The sequence below is a fragment of the Coenobita brevimanus genome, chromosome 3, assembly GCF_032717465.1.
Source record: "Coenobita brevimanus isolate Jiangsu-jjx chromosome 3, ASM3271746v2, whole genome shotgun sequence".
NCBI lineage: Eukaryota > Metazoa > Arthropoda > Malacostraca > Decapoda > Coenobitidae > Coenobita > Coenobita brevimanus.
The window spans coordinates 1,985,868-2,005,192 of record NC_136956.1 but is presented as its reverse complement, the minus strand read 5'-3'; the positions used below and the strand labels follow the sequence as shown (position 1 = coordinate 2,005,192).

Genomic DNA, 19,325 nt, shown 5'->3' with positions numbered 1-19,325 from the left:
TCCAGCTCACACCTCCCTCTCTCATATACCTCTCCACTCCATCCCTCCATCTCATCCTTGGCCTCCCCCTCCCTCTCCCTGCCTCCACCTCACTCACATACACTTTCCTCATCAGTCTTTCACTCTCCATCCTCTCCACATGGCCAGACCACCTCAATGTGTTTCTTCTAACGCTTCCTATCACATCCAGATGAGGTGGGTATATGCATGCTTAAGGCAGTTCACCTTTAATTATTTCTTCTTATCTTTGGCCCAGACTCCTTTTCAAACTGATTTCATGTACCTCAGTGGTAGAAGGTGGCTGTTCAATCTTTCCACAGCACTTCTTCATGACTTGCATCATGTTCTAGCATTACTTTCTTGCTCCAGCTCAGTACAGTCACGACTCAGTGTATGACAGTTTGGTAGGTGATCATTTGATAGAAAGATAAAGTAAAAGTTACACCCTGTTTCAAGCTAAGTCATGAAATTTGCTTGTACAGTAATTGGTGGCTGCTTATGACAGTCCTATGTGTATGTGGCACCACCTGCACAAGCAAACAGTCAGACATTTAAGCCAAAATGGCCGCCCAGTGTTTAGATACAGTACCCTTTGATCATCTCCCATTTATTCCGTCTACATGCAAGGCCATTGAAACACCATTGCTATCACCAGATAACAGTGCAAGTGTGCAACAAATACAGTACTGTAGTGCATTGTGTGATATTAAGTGGAGTGATAACTGTTTTGTGTGTGAAATACTGTGGCAAGGCTGCAACCCCCAGTGGAAAGGGTTGTGCCTCTGAGGGTGCTGAGGGCAAGCCTAAACAGGTAAGGTTGTCTGTGAGATTTTAGGTTATGTGGCCCATGACCCCCAGTGTATCCCAATGGAACCCACGTTAAATCAGCATTGATTTACGATAAATTGGTGTGCAATAGGTTTTCACTTGACGTAACCCCATTGCATACCGAGTCATGACTGGATTCAAGATGGAGAGATGGCAAGTATAGGCCAAGTTAGAATAAAATGGGTATAGTTTTGCAGCTCCTCTTTCTATGTTTTTACAGCCTGCATCACCCTGTCTTATAGGTGGGAAGAAGGGTAGTGGTGATGATGATGTATTGCATGGCTCTTATATTGTACAGTGGGCGCCATAAATACTGGGACCTACCTCTCGCTGCTTCACCAGCACTATTGGGATGGACAATTGTATCTAATAAAAAATGGAAACGAATGGGAAACTCAAAGAAAAACACCCTAGTAACCAGTCATCTCCCCTTTTGCCTGCAGAACAGCTTTATTCCTTCTAGGCATGCTCTCACACAAGTTGATGAAATACTGAAGGTCCATTTCTTGGCACCATACATGCTTGATCACCTCTTGAAGGTGTGACAATGATGTCACTTGCTCATCCCTGACTTTAGTTTTCAGGACTTTCCATGCATTTTCAATTGGATTTAAGTCAGGACTGTTGCCTGGCCATGGCAGAACACATATGTTGTTGTCCTCAAGGAATTTAGTCACCTTCTTGGCTTTATGGCAGGAGGCACTGTCATGCAGAAATGTTGAGGTGGCATGAATGGTGTTAGCATTAAGCATGTGATCATGTAACACTTTGATATATTGATCAGCATTCATTGTAACGTTCTTTGGCAGGAAGAACAAACTCCCCCTACCTAAATTAGCACTGCAGCACCCCCAAATCATCACAAAAGCACTGTGCTTCACGGTCTTGATGGTGTAACGTGGATCATATCAGTTTCACCTAAGAGGTCGCCTTACTCGTAGTCTGTGTGACGTGACAACATGGAAGGTGCTTTCATCGGACCACAACACTTTCTTCCAATCTTCCACAGTCCAGTGCTTGTGATCCTGGGCGAACTTAAGCTGCTTACGCCGCATAGCATCCGTGAGAAGTGGCTTTAGGGCAGCCACACGACTAGGAAGTCCAAGGTGGTGCTTGAGGCGGTGTTGAATGGTGCAGATGGCAACATCATTGAGTAGCTGTGGATATAATTTCTTTAGGTCTCTTGCCGTCAGTCTTGGGTTATGTGTCACAGCAAGCTTCAGGAGACGACCAGTTAACTGTGAGGTCTTGCATTTCTGACCAGAACGCTTTTTATACTGAAGTATGGCATTGAGTGGCAGGTAACGTGCTGCAGCAAGCAACCTCATAATGGTCTATTTGGCTCGACCAGTACGCCTCATGATTTCCTTGATAGGCACGTTTTCCTCTCGCAAAGCTAAAATACGAGCTTTCTCACTATCACTGAGTTGTGTGGGACCCATGTCCGACCACTGGTATAGCCCGTGGGTGGTGCCAAAGTTCTGAGGGGAAAATACTTGGGAATGCAAGGTCACCAAATGCATCAAACGTCCTCCTCATTCTATGCCTGTGGGTGCACTGAAGCTCTACCCTGCTCTCAATAGTGTTGCCAACCTAAGAGAGTTGCTAGGTACTGCTAGATACCATGACAGCATACCATAGGATTTTTAATGCAATTAATATTGGGACCGTCTTATATTTATTGTAAAGGCAGGGTGGTCCCAATATTTACGACGCCTACTGTAGTTCATTGACATTGCACTGTTGCATTAATGTATGTTTTCCATCAGGTGTACACATGTGGTGAGTGTGGCAGTAAAATCCAGGGCACCGTATCCATCGTACAACACCTCCTTGCACACGACTCCACCACCAACACCACACAATCCCAACCTCTGCCACCGCCACCACCATCAACGCTGGTCAACGGTGGGGCAGAGAATGGCGATGGGGCAGGGCAAGGAGTGGGTCAGGGAGGAGACAGTCAACCGTTGCATCCCCCGCTGGTTAATGGGGTCGGGAAGGGTGAGGGTGAGAGGCAAGGGGGGACTGCATCAGGGGGCACTCAGGTTCTGGACAATAGACTCCCCAATGGAACAATCGGGTCGGAGAATGTGGAGTCCTTGAAGGGTGCCAAAGGTGTGGGGGCCGTGCCTGTGTATCTGGGGCTTCAGAATGGGATGGGGGAGGCGGAGGGGGATGGGATGGAGGACGGGGCGGAGGAGTCCATGCAGGTGGAGATCAATCCCTTGGACCTCCTAACCACGGTAATGGAGGAGGACCAGAAGAGCGACCAGCCCATCCTTCCGCCCGAGCACTTCCTCCTTAGCCTGTCCACTCCTGCCCACTTCCTGGAGGGCGGGGGTGGGGCGGAGGGCGGGACAGAGGACCCCGGAGATGGCCCAACAGGGGATGGGGGACGGGAGGACGAGGGGGACGGGGAGGAAGATGGGACGACAGATGTGCTGCTGGACCACCCCGGCATACACCACTGTGATAAGTGTGAGGAGTCCTTCAAGTACCAACACCGCCTCGTGGCCCACAAACACCATGTAAGTAAAAGAGAGAGAGAGTACTGTAGTAACCTCTTCAATCTAGTGATTTTAGTTTTCGATTGAGAGAGAAAAATAAATAGAGATAGAGAGAGAGAATGACTTTAGTTTTCAATTGAGAGAGAGAGAGAGAGAGAGAGAGTAGTAGTAATAGTAGCCGCTTCAATCCAGTGACTTTAGTTTTCAATTGAGAGAGAGAGAAAAATAAACTGAGAGAGAGAGACAAAGTAGTAACACCTTCAAGCCAGTGACTAGTTTTTATTTTAGAGAAAGATTGAGTCAGGATTCCATGGGCTTGAGTGATGAGTTGGTGAGTGTGTGGCCCATTCATCCTGGCAGTCTTTGGTTAGTTTCTCATGTCATGTTTTTCTTGATGATGACAAAGGGAGAGAGAGAAGGTGAAGGAGAGAGAGAGAGAAGGTGAAGAAGGGAGAGAGAATGTGAAGGAGGGAGAGAGAAGGTGAAGAAGGGAGAGAGAAGGTGAAGAAAGGAGAGAGAAAACGAAGGAGGTAGAGAGGAGATGAAGAAGGGAGAGAGAAGATGAAGAAGTGAGAGAGAGTAGGTGGAGAAGGTGAAGAAGAGAGAGAGAAGATGAAAGAGTGAGAGAAGATGAGGAAGGGAGAGAGAAGGTGAAGAAGGGAGAGAAGATGAAAGAGGGAGAATGATAGGAAGAATAAACACTGATATGAATTTGTTCAGGTACACTATTTTATTTACCGGGAATGTTACATTTTATTACATTATGTTCAGAATTCTTTCCAAGCGTTACAGTCTTGAGCCATTTCCCTTCTCAAACCCCTGTCCTATACTCATTTTACTCTAACTTGGCCTAAAATTGCCATTGGTTCAGCTTCAGTGCTTAGGTGTAGCAAGAAATTACCACTAGAATATGATGCTAGTCACAAAGAAGTGCTGCGGAAAGGATGTAAAGCCGTAGCATTGTCTTTTCCTGCCACTTAAGTTGTGTGCAGTAAGCTACAAAACAATGAGAATATGGGCCAAGTTAAGGTAAAAGAACTACAGTGATTTATATATAGGACCTGTCTGTCCATCTGTCTGTTGCCCAATGCCTTAATCCCATTAGCGATGGCCACAAACAAACCACCTCCATGTCACTTAGTCCTCTGCCTTTTGGGCGTCCTCCTTTCAGCTTGCACATCCTGTCACTCATATACCTATTCCATCCCATATCCCTGAGGACACTAGGGTTATAACTTTTTTACAACCTTATGTTCCTGTACCTCAAGTCAACGAACTTTTGCTTAAAAACAAAGAAAAGAGCCCTTATTCCTATCAGTTTTAGAAAAAGGTCACCCCAAAATAAAAATTTCAATTTGTGCAAGCGTATACAGTATTTACATGTACACTAATAAAAAAAGAAGAAGAAGAGAGCTTATACAAATGCATTAATACTTAAAAATCACTGTTTATTACCTAGAATAAATCTAAGTTGCAGTTTGGCTTTGTTTCTGTAGGCAGCATAAAGTTCCTGCATCCCTCTGATTGCATGTTCTGCACACTGATTACTGCTTGGTATCTTGAGTAACGAAGGCTCCTGCTTCCAGTGATTCTGCAATGAGTTTAGTGTTTTTTTTGTAAGGTTTCATTATTTCTGACAAGTTCTTGAAGTCATTTTCATTGTACATCTGATTACTAATCCAGTACTCTGCCCATTCGTACGAAATGAATCTGCACACCTTCTCCAAAGTCTTCCTTGTTGTAGGTATAAGAATGAGTGCAAGAATAGTGAGAATTGCTCTTGAAAATTCCACCTTGCATTGCTGATATTTGGAATTTTGTGAAAGTTAATCAGAGGAAAATGCCCTTATTCTTCAAAGAATCTAAACACTCATGTTAAATGGTACAAAAACTTCATGTCATGTCTCCATCCTGACTTATCAAGGATCTCTTCTGTTCCATTAACAAACTGTGATTTTAGTTGTTCATAATATTTTATTAGTTGAGACACAAATGAATATTCGATGTTTGGAGAATTGGTGTTAGCGCCAAGTTCTTCGTCCATCATTAAACGGAGAATCCTGTCCAGAATGTGATGCTGACAACCAATAAATTATGGTTTATTGAAACTCTCATCTGAGAACATTGTTGTAATCCGACAACAACGCCACTCTTTTTCCCAGTGTTAATGCAAGGTGTATCAGCAGTGATCATTTTTATTGCATGCCATAAGTTGTATTCATCAGTAACTTTTGCAATTCCTTCAGCAATAGTTTCAGCCTTGCCATTATCCAAACACAATGCATCCAATTTTATTTTGGTTCTCTCATTTTTTAATGCTGGGTGGTAACCATATAACCAAACCATATGTGCTCCCTATGTGTCAACAAGTGGGTTGGTGGAGGGTTAGTGCCCCTCCCCATAAAACAAATAACTCAAAGTCAGATGGCCACCCCTTACGGGATTATGGCATCTGGCAATAGATAAATAGATAGATAGACTACCTGGTATTAGTTTTCATCAGTCCGCTTTCCATGGAAATGTAAGGACCATGTTTCCAACTGTAACTTTTCAATCATTTCCTCCTTCAGTGTAGCAGCCTCTTTGTATATTGACTTGTAAATTGCTGCTTGACTTGGAGCTGGAATGTCAGTACCATCATGTGACAGTTGTTTGCATATGTTAGCAGCTTTATTTGTTGATACTCCAGCGGATGTCACCAAGTTTGTTGCAGCGTTACTTCTGTTGTGTTTTCTGGTTGGTGGATGATTAGTCTCATCTTCATCCTTATATTCACTGTCATCAGATTCAGTGCAACTACCACTAGATGAAAGATCGTAAGATGTTGACGGTAATATAGGTTCATCAGGCAGTTTTCGTCTTTTTGAAGGGTGAATGGTTTCCTTACTTGCAACTTGACCTGTTGAGTACCCCACTTCTCCTTTGCTTTGCACTTGTAGGTGGTAGAGTTGTTTATCTTCACTGGATAACCATTGACCATTTACTTTTGTGATACCAAAAAGTTTATTTAGGGCATCATATTTTCCCCTCTTGACACATTCATCGTAAGGTTTTAGCACCTTGTCAAGCACTGCTTGTATTGCTTGATCTGACACATGTGGAAAGTTCAATTTATTCACCCATAATTTTGTAACTTCTTTGGAAATTTTGACTATTTGTTCTTTTCTTAATTTGATTTTTGCTCCAAGAAACTGCTAACATCCAACAACTTGCTTTTGGTTTGGCAGTCTGCATTTCTCTTCTAATGAAGATTCTTCTAAAGGCACAGTTCCTCTTCTTCTGTGTGATTGCTGGAACTGCACCAAATAATTGGTCCAGACGTCCTTGTTCTTCTGTATGATAGTATCACTTCTTTTGTGTGATATCATGCTTGTCTGAAAAACAAAAATATTAATTATATAACAGTAACACATTAAGCAATTATTTTGCTGACTGTTCACATGCAGACTGCAAAGATAACTGTTAGATGCTGAAAACTGCATCCTGTTTTATAATATTTAGATTATTCTAGAATATTCTAAACAATGTTAAATCATACTAGAACATTACAAACTGTTCTAGGAAGCTCTAAACAGTTCTAAAATCTTCTGTGCAAGTCTGTAAAGTTATGGAAAAATCTATATAAAGATTCAGAAAGTGATAAAACTTGCTTGTGGTAACATTAAATATATGGTAATCCATTTTTGTTTTGGGGGTGACTTTTTTTAAAACCTGAGAGGAAAAAGGGCTTTTTTCTTTATTATTAAACAAAAGTTCATCAGTTTATGATACAGGCTACCTTTTATTTTAAAAAAAACTAAAAAGTTATAACCCTGGAGGACACATTCTGTAATCTCATCCCAAGTTTGTGTGTGTGTGTGTGTGTGTGTGTGTGTGTGTGTGTGTGTGTGTGTGTGTGTGTGTGTGTGTGTGCCTCACAACCCTACCGTCAACATTCACACCTCTTACCCACCACACCAGGTGTCATCCTCCAACCTCTCCACATGCCCAAACCATTTCAGTCTACCCCTCTTCATCACAACACTATACTCGTGTTTTTTTTATTGAGTCAGAGATGCACTTGACAGTTTGTTGACGACTAGCTGAATGCAACATGTCCGAATAACATCGTTGTATTTCGAATAATTTCCGGTAATGTGAATCAAAACGTACTGACCAACTCCAATACAATGATATACGGTAATTCGGACATGTTGCAGTCAGCCAGTCATCACCAACGTGTCAATTACATCTTCGCCTCGATAACACAACATAGTCTGTCTATCTATTTTTGCCAGACGCCTCAATCCCATACGGGGTGGCCACAAACAAATCGCCTCCATGTCGCCCTGTCCCCCGCCATTTCACTTAGTACATTTGGTAAAATGGCTATAAATCACCAGCATGTAAGAGCTCCCAAGACACCTCTTTTACAAGCGTTCTGGATCATTTTGTACAGGAACACATGCATTTTCCACAGGTACACCAAGCGCTGGACGCCTTGTACGAGTGTCAGGTGTGTGGGAGTGAGTACGGCAACATCGGTGATCTGCGTCGACACGTGGCCACTCACACGGGGCCTGGCGTCGTCACGTGTGGCGTCTGTTCTCTCGGATTCCCTGACCGAGCCTCCTTGAAGGTCCACGCACTCTCACATGGGTAAGGGAAGGGGAGGGTACAGTAGGTTAGGGTAGGGTAGGTTTGGTTTGGTTTAGTTTAGTTTGTTTAGGTTTGGTTAGGCTCACACTAGCTTTCGTGTCCCCAGCTACATTCACACTAGCTTTCGTGTCCCCAGCTACATTCACACTAGCTTTCGTGTCCCCAGCTACATTCACACTAGCTTTCGTGTCCCCAGCTACATTCACACTAGCTTTCGTGTCCCCAGGGGTTCTGCCGAGCGTGCCAACAAGTGTGAATCGTGTAGCAGTGAGTTCCCGTCAAAATCGGAGTTGACGAGACACATTGTGAAGTTCCAGGGCACGTGTAACCCCAATAAGAATGGTGAGTAGAGAGAGAGAGAGAGAGAGAATGATGGACTGAGTTGTGTTGCTATATGTAAAGGTATGTGAGGGTAATGCTGAAGAAAGAGAGGGGGAGGGGGGAAAGGGAGGTAGACTGAGTTGTGTTGCTATATGTAAAGGTATATGAGGGTAATGCTGAAGAAAGAGAAAGAGAGAGAGAGAGAGAGAATGATGGACTGAGTTGTGTTGCTAAATGTACAGGTATGTGAGGGTAATGCTGAAGAAAGAGAGAGAGAGAGAGGAAGACAGTCAGACTGAGTTGTGTTGATAAATGTAAAGATTTGTTGAGGGTAGTGCAAAAGAAGAGAGAGAGAGAGAGAGAGAGAATGATGAACTGATTTGTGTTGCTAAATGTACAGGTATGTGAGGGTAATGCTGAAGAAAGAGAGAGAGAGAGAGAGAGAGAGGGACACAGACAGACTGAGTTGTGTTGATAAATGTAAAGATTTGTTGAGGGTAGTGCAAAAGAAGAGAGAGAGAGAGGGAGAGAGAATGATGGACTGAGTAATGTTGCTAAATATAACTGTATGCAAAGGTAATGTTGAAGAGAGAGAGAGGGAGAATGATGGACTGAGTTGTGTTGCTAAATATAAAGGTATGTGAGGGTACTGCAAAAGAAGAAGAGAGAGAGAGAGAGAGAGACTGAGTTGTGTTCCTAATGTAAAGGTATGTGAGGGTTGTGTTGAAGAGAGAGAGAGAGAGAGAGAGACTGAGTTGTGTTCTTGATGTAAAGGTATGTGAGGGTAGTGTTGAAGAGAGAGAGAGACTGAGTTGTGTTCCTAATGTAAAGGTATGCGAGGGTAGTGTTGAAGAGGGAGAGAGAGAGACTGAGTTGTATTCTTAACGTAAAGGTATGCGAGGGTAGTGTTCAAGAGAGAGAGAGAGAGAGATTGAGTTGTGTTCCTAATGTAAAGGTATGTGAGGGTAGTGTTGAAGGGAGAGAGAGAAAGAGACTGGGTTGTGTTCCTAATGTAAAGGTATGCGAGGGTAGTGTTGAAAGAGAGAGAGAGAGAGAGAGACTGGGTTGTGTTCCTAATGTAAAGGTATGCGAGGGTAGTGTTGAAGAGAGAGAGAGAGAGAGACTGGGTTGTATTCTTAATGTAAGGGTATGCGAGGGTAGTGTTGAAAGAGAGAGAGAGAGAGAGACTGAGTTGTGTTCTTGATGTAAAGGTATGCGAGGGTAGTGTTGAAAGAGAGAGAGAGAGACTGGGTTGTGTTCCTAATGTAAATGTATGCGAGGGTAGTGTTGAAAGAGAGAGAGAGAGAGAGAGGAGGGGTTGTAAACAGCCTTCATTAACTCCTCATCACTGTGTATGTTTTGATGTCAGCAGAAGGAGTGCGTTGTGCTACATGCGGTGAGGGCCTGCCGACCCTAGAGGCCCTGAAGGAACACCGCCGCACTGCCCATCCCGCCCCTGACCCCCCACAGCCCGGCGCTAGGAGAGGCTTTGAGTGTGACTACTGCGGCAAAACATTCAACTGCCGATCTAACCTCAGGGATCATTTGGTGAGTGTTTGTGGAAGGGATTGAGGAGGGGAGGGGAGGGTTAAGTAGGGTACTATAAAAGGTAGGGTAGGTTAGGGCACAGTGAGGTTAGGTAAGGCAGGGCAAGGTAGTGTACAATAGAGTAGGGTAGGGTAAGGTAAGGTAATAATAATAATAATAATAATAACAAAGGTAAGGTAATAATAATAATAATAATAATAACAATAATAATAAAAATCTGGTACTTTTTCTCAGATTGCCAGTTCATCTTAAGGAATTCACTAGCACATGACACTCATTTATGCTTTTACAGTAACAAAAGTATTGACATCACTCATATACAATACAAACTTCAATCAATCAATCAATCAATCAATCATTTCCTGTGGCACCCCACGGGATGCATAGGGTCTCAATGAACTCTCTCCACCAATATTTGTCTCTTGCCATCTCCTTCAGGTCCCACCAACACTCCTCTCCTGCTTCTTTTTTCATTGTCCTCAACCAGGTTTCCCAACAAAAAAAGTGACAGCATTTAAATCCTATAATTATCCATTACAACACTTCTCTCCAAATAGTAGCTTCTTGAAATGTGAAAGTCTTAGAGCTGCCCTTGAAAAGATTGTTTAGAAGTCCATTGCCTCGTGAATGATGGGAGTTTATGATATAACCCAGGGGCGGTATAGGAGAAAGACCAGTCAGAGGAAGACAACTGATGAACAGCTGCAGGTTCACTGAGGCACAAGGAACTGATTTCATTCCTTAACATCACACCTGGGCATGTGGACTGAAGTTTTAACAGTTCAGCAAGGTACTTTGTTTCACTAAACTTAACAACTTTGAAAATAATGACACAGTTCAAATTTAACTAAAGCTTTTACCAGCAACCAGTGCGACTCGGTTAGAAATGAGGAGGTCAGGGTTCTTGGGGGGAGGCCAAAGATAAGCCTTGCTATTCTGTTCAACACTGAAGGAACCTTTTTTAATAAATTACACAGGAGGCCAGTCCATAACAAAGCACAGTACTGTACTTGATATGAGACAAGACCATAGCGTGGACCAGTGTTAAGAGGCAACATCTATTCGGTACAGGTTTTTGGTGTGCAGATAACAACCTTTGACATCTTGATTAATATACAGTATTTATTTATAATTTAGTTTTTAATTAACATATACACACATATTTAGGACAGAACTTGCTGGATGAAGTCAGGGCATTGTCCTCATCACCACCCTTCCTGTTTCCTTGAATGATTATGATTTCTGTTTTACCATCATTCAGCTTCTATCTCCTCTTTGCCATCCAGATTTTAATATCAGTCATCAGGGATTCTGGTTTATTCTTGATATCATATAAAGGATTGGACATATCATGTGCATCAAGTAGAGACAATAATCTATCTATCTATCTATCTATTGCCAGACGCCTCAATCCCGTTTGGGGTGGCCACGAACAAATCACCTCCAAGTCGCCCTGTCCCCCACCATTTCACTGCCTTGCTCCCAACTCACACCCCCCTCTCTCATATACCTCTCCACCCCATCCTTCCATCTCATCCTCGGCCTCCCCCTCCCTCCACCTCACTCACATACACTCTCTTCGTCAGTCTTTCACCCTCCATCCTCTCCACATGGCCAAACCACCTCAGTGTGTTCCTCATAACACTTCCTATCACATCCTATGTATAAACTGTAGGTAAGGCAGAGTAGGATAGGGTAGGATATCAGTAGAGTTAGAACAGGGAGTCTCCTTTATAAATAACCTAGTTTGACTCTTCTATCAACACCTCAGTACTGTAAATTGAAAGAAAAAAAAGCCAGTTACAGCTGTACCACTGCCTTTAAAGCTGATCTGCCAATTCCCGCAATTCACAGTACCCACTTAATTTTGGAATCCTGTGATATTTCAGAACACATCCCTGGCCCAGTATAACTAGTATTGTGGGCATAGGTATTGATCCACTTCCTCACCATACATAGAAGACGGTGTGCAGTGTCTGTTGAGATTGTAGCTGGTTTGTTTTCACCCGTGTGGGGTGGATGTGCAGGGGTGTCACTAAAACAACTGGACAGAATTCAAAACAAAGGTGTACGAATCATTAATAACCCAGCAGTTACAAGTGAACTACCTTCCCTGCAAGTAAGAAGGAATGTTGCCTCCCTTGCATTATATTGCAGATCCATCCATCCATCCATCATCCAGTCCTATGTTGCCCCATGAGGAGCATAGGAGCCCAGGGCTAGGCAGGTTGGTCCTGACATTTAAGATGAGAGTGACCAGCCTCCCTCATCCCTGATTGGCATTTTGTGAGCAATAAACCCCAACCACCCCTTGGATATAAACCTACACCAGCTCAATCCAATTTGAGCACTTTCATTACCCACTAAACCATCAGGCACTGTAATTTGGTTATATGGTTACCATCCAGTGTAGTAAATGGTTTCCTAGTGTACAGGAAACCATTTGGCTTGTCACTTAATGATACTTTATGGCAAATGCTGAGATGAAACTGCATTCACTGTGCCACTTCTCCACGCCTTACCCTATGCTACACAGGCATCTGATAGCGCATATGATGTGACTGTCACCCTGCCTTATTTCAAAACTTCTACCTATTAGAATTCCTTTTTTTTTCCCAAACCACCTGTCTTTGGAATTCACATCTCCAGAAGAGTTTCCTTCCAAACCTCAACCAGCAGCTGTTCAAGTTCAATTATTATTTATTTTTTATAATGAATGAAGGACATTTGTAGTCAAGTGTATGTTTTTTTTTTTTTTTTGTTTTTTTTTTTCCCTTCCTCTGTTGATCATCTGAAAAAATGAAATTATGGAAAAATTGATCTATCTATCTATCTATATCCTGACGCCCTAATCCCGTAAAGGGTGGCCGCAGACAAAATCCCTCCAAGTCGCTCTGTTACCCACCATTTAACTGCCCTCCCCCCAACACACTCCCCCCTCCCTCATATACCTCTCAACTCCATCCCTCCGTCTCATCCTTGGTCTCCCCCTCCCTCCCTCCACTTCACCTACATACACCCTCTTAGTCTTTCATTCTCCATTCTCTCCACGTGTCCAAACCACCTCAGTGTATTTCTCCTAATTTTCTGAATCATATCCACATCCACCCCACAACGTTCCTTCACTTCTTCATTTGTCAACCTGTCCCTCCACGTCACTCCACATGCTCCTCTCAAGTAACTCATTTCCACTGCTTTCACTCTTGACTTGTTCCCCTCTAGCAAGGTCCACGCCTCGCTTCCATACGTCAGGGTAGTGATCACAATACTATCATGCAGTGACTTCTTAACTTCCATACTCACCTCCCTATTTCTCATCACTGCTTTCAATGAACCAACAACCTTCCTTACCTGAGAAATAATTCTTTTTGGTTAACAGTCAGATTCATTTTCCAGTCTGACTACACTTGGCCATCAACTGCACTGCACTGTGATATTTAGAGGCCAGCGTGCTTCTCTGAGTGATGTGTCAGAGTTTGAGTTGATATTCCATAGGCTTGTGTGTGTGTGTGTGTGTGTGTGTGTGTGTGTGTGTGTGTGTGTGTGTGTGTGTTTATATATGCAAGGAAGAAGGAACTGAAGGCCAGGAGCCTGCAAATCATTCCTCCCAAGAAAAAGACAAAATCAATACAAAAGAGAGCCAAATTCAAGATCCGTTCATTTCAAGATGCCGGGACACACTGCATTTGAAAGACTGGAGATCATAAGAAGTAGGAAGTACAGACAGAGGGAGACAGTTCCAGAGTTGACCTGTTGCATAAATGAAAGACCGGGAGTAACGGTTAAGTCTTGCATTAGAGAGTTGGACAGAAAAAGGATGAGTGAATGGTGAGTGACTGGGAGTGTGGCCCATTCATTTAGGCAAACATTGCTTAGGATCTCTATATCGAACGTTTTCTGGCTCTCTCAACACTGCCTCACCCCACCGTAGATAGGTAGATAGATAAATAGGTAGGTAGATAGATAGATAGATGGATGGGGTAGATAGATAGATAGGTAGGTAGATAGATAGATAGATAGATCTGGTTTTTAATGATGATGTTAATGATAATACCGATGCAGCTTCTGGAGCAGGTTTGAAGACCCACCATATATAATGATGATAATGATGAAAATAATGATGATGATGTCTTTGCAGGTTGTCCTTGTGGTAGAGAAGCCATACCCTTGTACAATATCTGCGGCAAATCATTCTCGTTCATCCACAACATGAAGAGAATGATGATGATGATGATAATGAAATTGATGATGATGATGATGATGTCTTTGCAGGTTGTCCACACGGGAGAGAAGCCGTACCCGTGCGACATCTGCGGCAAATCGTTCTCGTTCATCCACAACATGAAGACCCACCGACTCACCCACAACGAGGGTCGCAACGAGGTGTGCCCGTACTGCGATAAGGCCTACAAGAGCAAAATATCCCTCTATTACCACATGAAGAAGGGCAACTGTAGGGGACTGTCCACTAAAGAAGTGAGATGAAGTCGTTTTTGTCATTTCCATTTATAAAGGCTACAACATGCTTGCTTGTGTCAGCCATGGTCTCCTGTTGGTGGCTCTTCACACTGCTCAATCTCTGGCAGCCTCCCTTTGCTTAAATTAGGTAGGTTAGGTTTGGATAGTGTTGGTTAGGCTAGACTAAGTAAGAGTAGGTTAGGCTGCAGTAAAACATTCCAGAGCAAGATATCACTGCTGCTATACGAAGGGCAGCTGTAGGGGACTGTCCACTAGAGAGGTGAGGTTAATGCAGTGTTTTTATGCTCTTCACTGCAAGACTGACTTCTCATTGTACTGCCACATGGAGGAGGGAAAATGTAGGGAACTTTCTAATTAGGTGAGATTAGGTTAGGTTGGGTGTGACATGAGATTAAGTTAGGTTAGGTTGGGTGTTGGGTGTTAAGAATATATGGAGTAGATGGGAAGTTGTTGAATGCTGTGAAGAGTATGTACGATGGTGCGAAGGCTGCAGTGCGTGTGGATGGTGAACTAAGTGAATTTTTCTCTTTGAAAGTTGGTTTGAAACAAGGATGTGTCATGTCTCCATGGTTGTTCAATCTGTACATGGATGGGGTAATAAAAGAGGTACAAGGTAGGGTAGTGGATGTTGGAGTGGCCCTGGTGAGAGAGGATAGTGTTTGGAAACTCCCTGTACTGTTGTTTGCAGATGATACTGTGTTGTTGAGTGAAGACGAAGGGGAGCTGCAAGGCTTGGTGGATGAGTTTGAGAGAGTGTGTAAGAAACGGAACCTAAAGGTGAATGTAGGGAAGAGTAAAGTGATGGTCTTTGAGAGAGGTGAAGTTAGTGAATGTACAGCAAGGTTAGATGGTGAGGAATTGGAAAATGTGAGTACGTTTAAGTATTTGGGTAGTGTGATGAGTAAGGATGGAGGTTTGGAGTGTGAAGTGCTTGAAAGGGTACAGCAGGGAAGAAAGGTTGCTGGTTCCTTGAAAGCAGTGATAAGAAACAGGGAAGTGAGCATGGAAGTGAAAAAGTTACTACATGACAGTATTGTGATACCAACTCTAACGTACGGAAGTGAAGCTTGGACATTGTTGGAAGGACACAAGTCAAGAGTGAGAGCAGTGGAAATGAGTTATTTAAGAGGAGCCTGTGGAGTCACGTGGAGAGACAGGCTGACGAATGAGGATATAAAGGAGCGTTGTGGTGTGGATGTGGATGTGATAGGAAGCGTTATGAGGAACACACTGAGGTGGTTTGGCCATGTGGAGAGGATGGAGGGCGAAAGACTGACGAAGAGAGTGTATGTGAGTGAGGTGGAGGGGGGAAGAGGGAGGGGGAGGCCAAGGATGAGATGGAGGGATGGGGTGGAGAGGTATATGAGAGAGGGGGGTGTGAGTTGGGAGCAGGGCAGTGAAATGGCGGGGGACAGGGCGACTTGGAGGCGATTTGTTTGTGGCCACCCCAAACGGGATTGAGGCGTCTGGCAATAGATAGATAGATAGATAGGTTGGGTGTGACATGAGAGTAAGTTAGGTTAGGCTGAGTGTGAATGAGATTAAGTTAGGTTAGGTTGGGTGTGACATGAGAGTAAGTTAGGTTAGGCTGAGTGTGAATGAGATTAAGTTAGGTTAGGTTGGGTGTGAATGAGATTAAGTTAGGTTAGGTTGGGTGTGACATTAAGTTAGGTTAGGTTGGGTATGACAGATTAAGTTAGGTTAGGCTGGGTGTGACAGATTAAGTTAGGTTAGGCTGGGTGTGACATGAGATGAAGTTGGGTTAGGCTGGGTGTGACGTGATTAAGTTAGGTTAGGCTGGGTGTGACAGATTAAGTTAGGTTAGGTTGGGTGTGACAGATTAAGTTAGGTTAGGCTGGGTGTGACATGAGACTAACTAACTACAAAAATAATTCTTCACTGCAAAATCAGAACTTCACTCTGGTATCCTGTGAAGAAGAGAAAATGGAGGGAAGTGTTTACAAAAGAGGTGAAGGGAAAGTTAGATTAGGTGAATTGTTGTTGTCCTCCTCCTCCTTCTCCTCCTCCTCCTCTTCCTCTTCCTCTTTCTCCTCCTCCTCCTCCTCCTCCTCCTCCTCCTCCTCACAACACCAATACACTCCAGTCCCATCCTTCCTCTCAAACCATCTCAGTCTGCCCCTCCTCATCACAGCACCAATACACCCCAGTCCCATCCTTCCTCCCAAACCATCTCAGTCTGCCCCTCCTCATCACAGCACCAATACACTCCAATCCCATCCTTCCTCCCAAACCATCTCAGTCTACGCCTTCTCATCACAGCACCAATACACCCCAGTCCCATCCTTCCTCTTAATGCGTCCATTGTAAACCTAGCCAATGTTAAACAAACCATGTACATCCACAACAGGTTCCAGAGGGGTACCACCGTTGTACCGAGTGTCTACAAATGTTTGCCAGTGAGGAGAGGTTCCGCAACCACAAGGAGAAGGGTCACTGCCAAACCTCACACCGATGCCAGCACTGTGGCCTGCGCTGCTCCACACAGGCACGGCTCCACAACCACCTGCAGAAGGGGCTCTGTCTCAACAAGGTGAGAGGGATTTAACCAGGAAGATGTAGCATAGATTTAGGTAAGGTTAGGGTAGGATACGTCAGGTTTGGTTAGGTTAGGGTTAATTCTGTCTGCCTGTCTATCTGTCTCCATATCTGTCTATATATATGGGCCTGATGGAGTCCCTGCTGTCGTCCTCATGAACTGTGCTTCTGTGCTCACACCCTGCCTAGGCAAACTCTTTTGCCTTTGTCTATCAACTTGTACCTTTCCGTCTTGCTGGAAATTTGCTCTCATTCAGCCAGTCCCAAAGAAGGGTGACCATTCTCAACCCTCTAACTATCGTCCAATTGCTTAACATCCTGTATCTCAAAAGTTTTCGAGTCTATTCTTAACAGAAAAATTTTAAAGCATCTTCCCTATCACAGCCTTCTTTCTGATTGTCAGTATGGGTTCCGTCAGGGATGCTCCAAAGGCGATCTTCTCATCTATTTTTCATACTCCTGGCCATCCTCCTTTCAGGACTTTGTTGAAAGCTTTGCCATTGCACTTGACATCACAAAGGCTTTCGATTGAGTGTGGCATAAATCTTTAATTTCCAGACTGCCCTCTCACAGTTTTTATCCTTCTGTCTGTGCATTCATCTATAGCTTCCTTTCAGGTCGTCCTATAGCTGCTGTTGTAGATGTTCACAGTTCTCCTAGATTTGTCAACAGTGGTGTTCTTCAGGGCTCTGTCCTGTCACCCACTTTCTTCCTTTTATTCATCAGTGACCTTCTAAGCTGTACATCTAACCCTATCCACTCGTACGCTGATGACTCCACCCTTCATCTTTCCATTTGGTTCCCGCAACGGCCATCTCAGCAGTTACTTCAACAAACAAGGGATGAGGCTATGGCACACCTAATGTCTGACTTGAGTCATATCTCTGACTGGGGTATAAGTAATCCTGTTGTTTTTAATGCATCAAAAATTCAGTTGTTACATTTGTCAGCCTGACAAAATCATCCACAGGAGTACCCTTTATCTTTTAACAATATCCAGCTTATTCCTGCATCATCTTTAAACATACTTGGGATATCATTCTCTTGGGATTGTTCTTGGAAAGAACATATTACCTCTCTTGTAAAATCTGCTTCCAAGAGAGTAGGTGTGCTAAACAAACTCCGTGCCTTTTTTTACCCCTGCACAGTTGTTGACTTGATACACATGTTTTATTTGCCCGTGTGTAGAGTACAACTCTCATGTGTGGGGAGGCTCCCCACATACAGCGTTCTCAACAAAGTAGAATCAAAGGCTTTTCATTTTATTATTAACTCTCCTTCTCTTACTGGCTCCCTTCAACCTCTGTCTCTTCGCCGCACTGTTGCCTCTTTATCTCTTTTCCATTGCTGCTTCAGTGGTCACTGCTTCTCTGAACTGTCTGCTTGCATCCCTCCACCACTACAGCAGCACGTAACACCCATTTAGCAACAAACTCTCATCCTTTTTTTTTGTCCAACTCTCTAATGCAAGAGTTAACCGTTACTCGCAGTCCTTCAATTATGCAACAGGTCATCTCTGGAACTGTCTCCCTCTGTCTGTATTTCCTGCTAGCTATGATCTCCAGTCCTTCAAATGCAGTGTGTCCAGGCATCTCAAAATGATTAGATCTTGAATTTGGCTCTCTGTTATCTTGTGTTTGTTTTTTCTTGGAGGGATCAATTTGCAGGTTCCTGGGCGTTAGTTCCTTAAAGAAAAAAAAATAAAGTTATCTGTCTCTATATAGCCAGATACCTTAACCCCATAAGCGGTGGCCACAAACAGATCACCTCAGTATCGCTCTGTCCCCTGCCATTTCACTGCCCTCCCCCCAGCTCACATCTCCCCGCTCTCATATACCTCACTACTCCATCCCTCCATCTCATCCTCAGTCTCCCACTTCCTCTCCCCACATCTGCCTCACCCACATACACTCCTAGTTAGTCTCTCCCTCTCCATCCCAATTGATACACGTAACAAGAGGATGATAAGGGGTTGCATAACAAATCAAGAAGGAAGAAATGTTGATAATCTTTAATTCAAACTGTAATTCTTTCTCAGTAACTCAGCCCAGATTTTTTCTGTTTGTTGCTTATTTCACAGAGCAGTAGTTGCACCCTTTCCTTAGCACTTCTTCGTGACTAGCACCATATTCAAGTATTGATCATTTGCTACAGTCTGGCATTCGAGAGACTAATTGTTTATGCCAGGATTCCAGGGGCTTGAATGGTGAGTGAATGGAAGTATGGCTCATTCAGTGGGTCAGTATTTCATTGTCTTTTTCTCTTTCTCTGCACCCCACCTCACCACACCTGGGCATGAGGGAGGCAGTTTGGACAGTGATGATAAATGATGATGATGGTGATGATGATTGTTGTTGTTGATGATGATGATGGTGATTGTTGATGATGATGATTGTTGATGATGATGGTGATTGTTGATGATGATGATGATGATGGTGATTGTTG

General features: G+C 43.6%; 1 protein-coding gene across 1 annotated transcript in view; it reads left to right on the top strand.

Moving 5' to 3' along the window:
- Positions 1-19,325, top strand: part of LOC145393899 (uncharacterized) — a 29,986-nt gene that overhangs the window by 8,909 nt on the left and 1,752 nt on the right. Inside the window, exons 6-11 of the mRNA XM_080267935.1 lie at positions 2,598-3,359; positions 7,798-7,976; positions 8,203-8,318; positions 9,670-9,845; positions 14,118-14,321; positions 16,693-16,875. Of these exons, the coding sequence (XP_080124061.1) occupies positions 2,598-3,359; positions 7,798-7,976; positions 8,203-8,318; positions 9,670-9,845; positions 14,118-14,321; positions 16,693-16,875 (1,620 nt within the window). The remainder of the gene's footprint in view (positions 1-2,597; positions 3,360-7,797; positions 7,977-8,202; positions 8,319-9,669; positions 9,846-14,117; positions 14,322-16,692; positions 16,876-19,325) is intronic.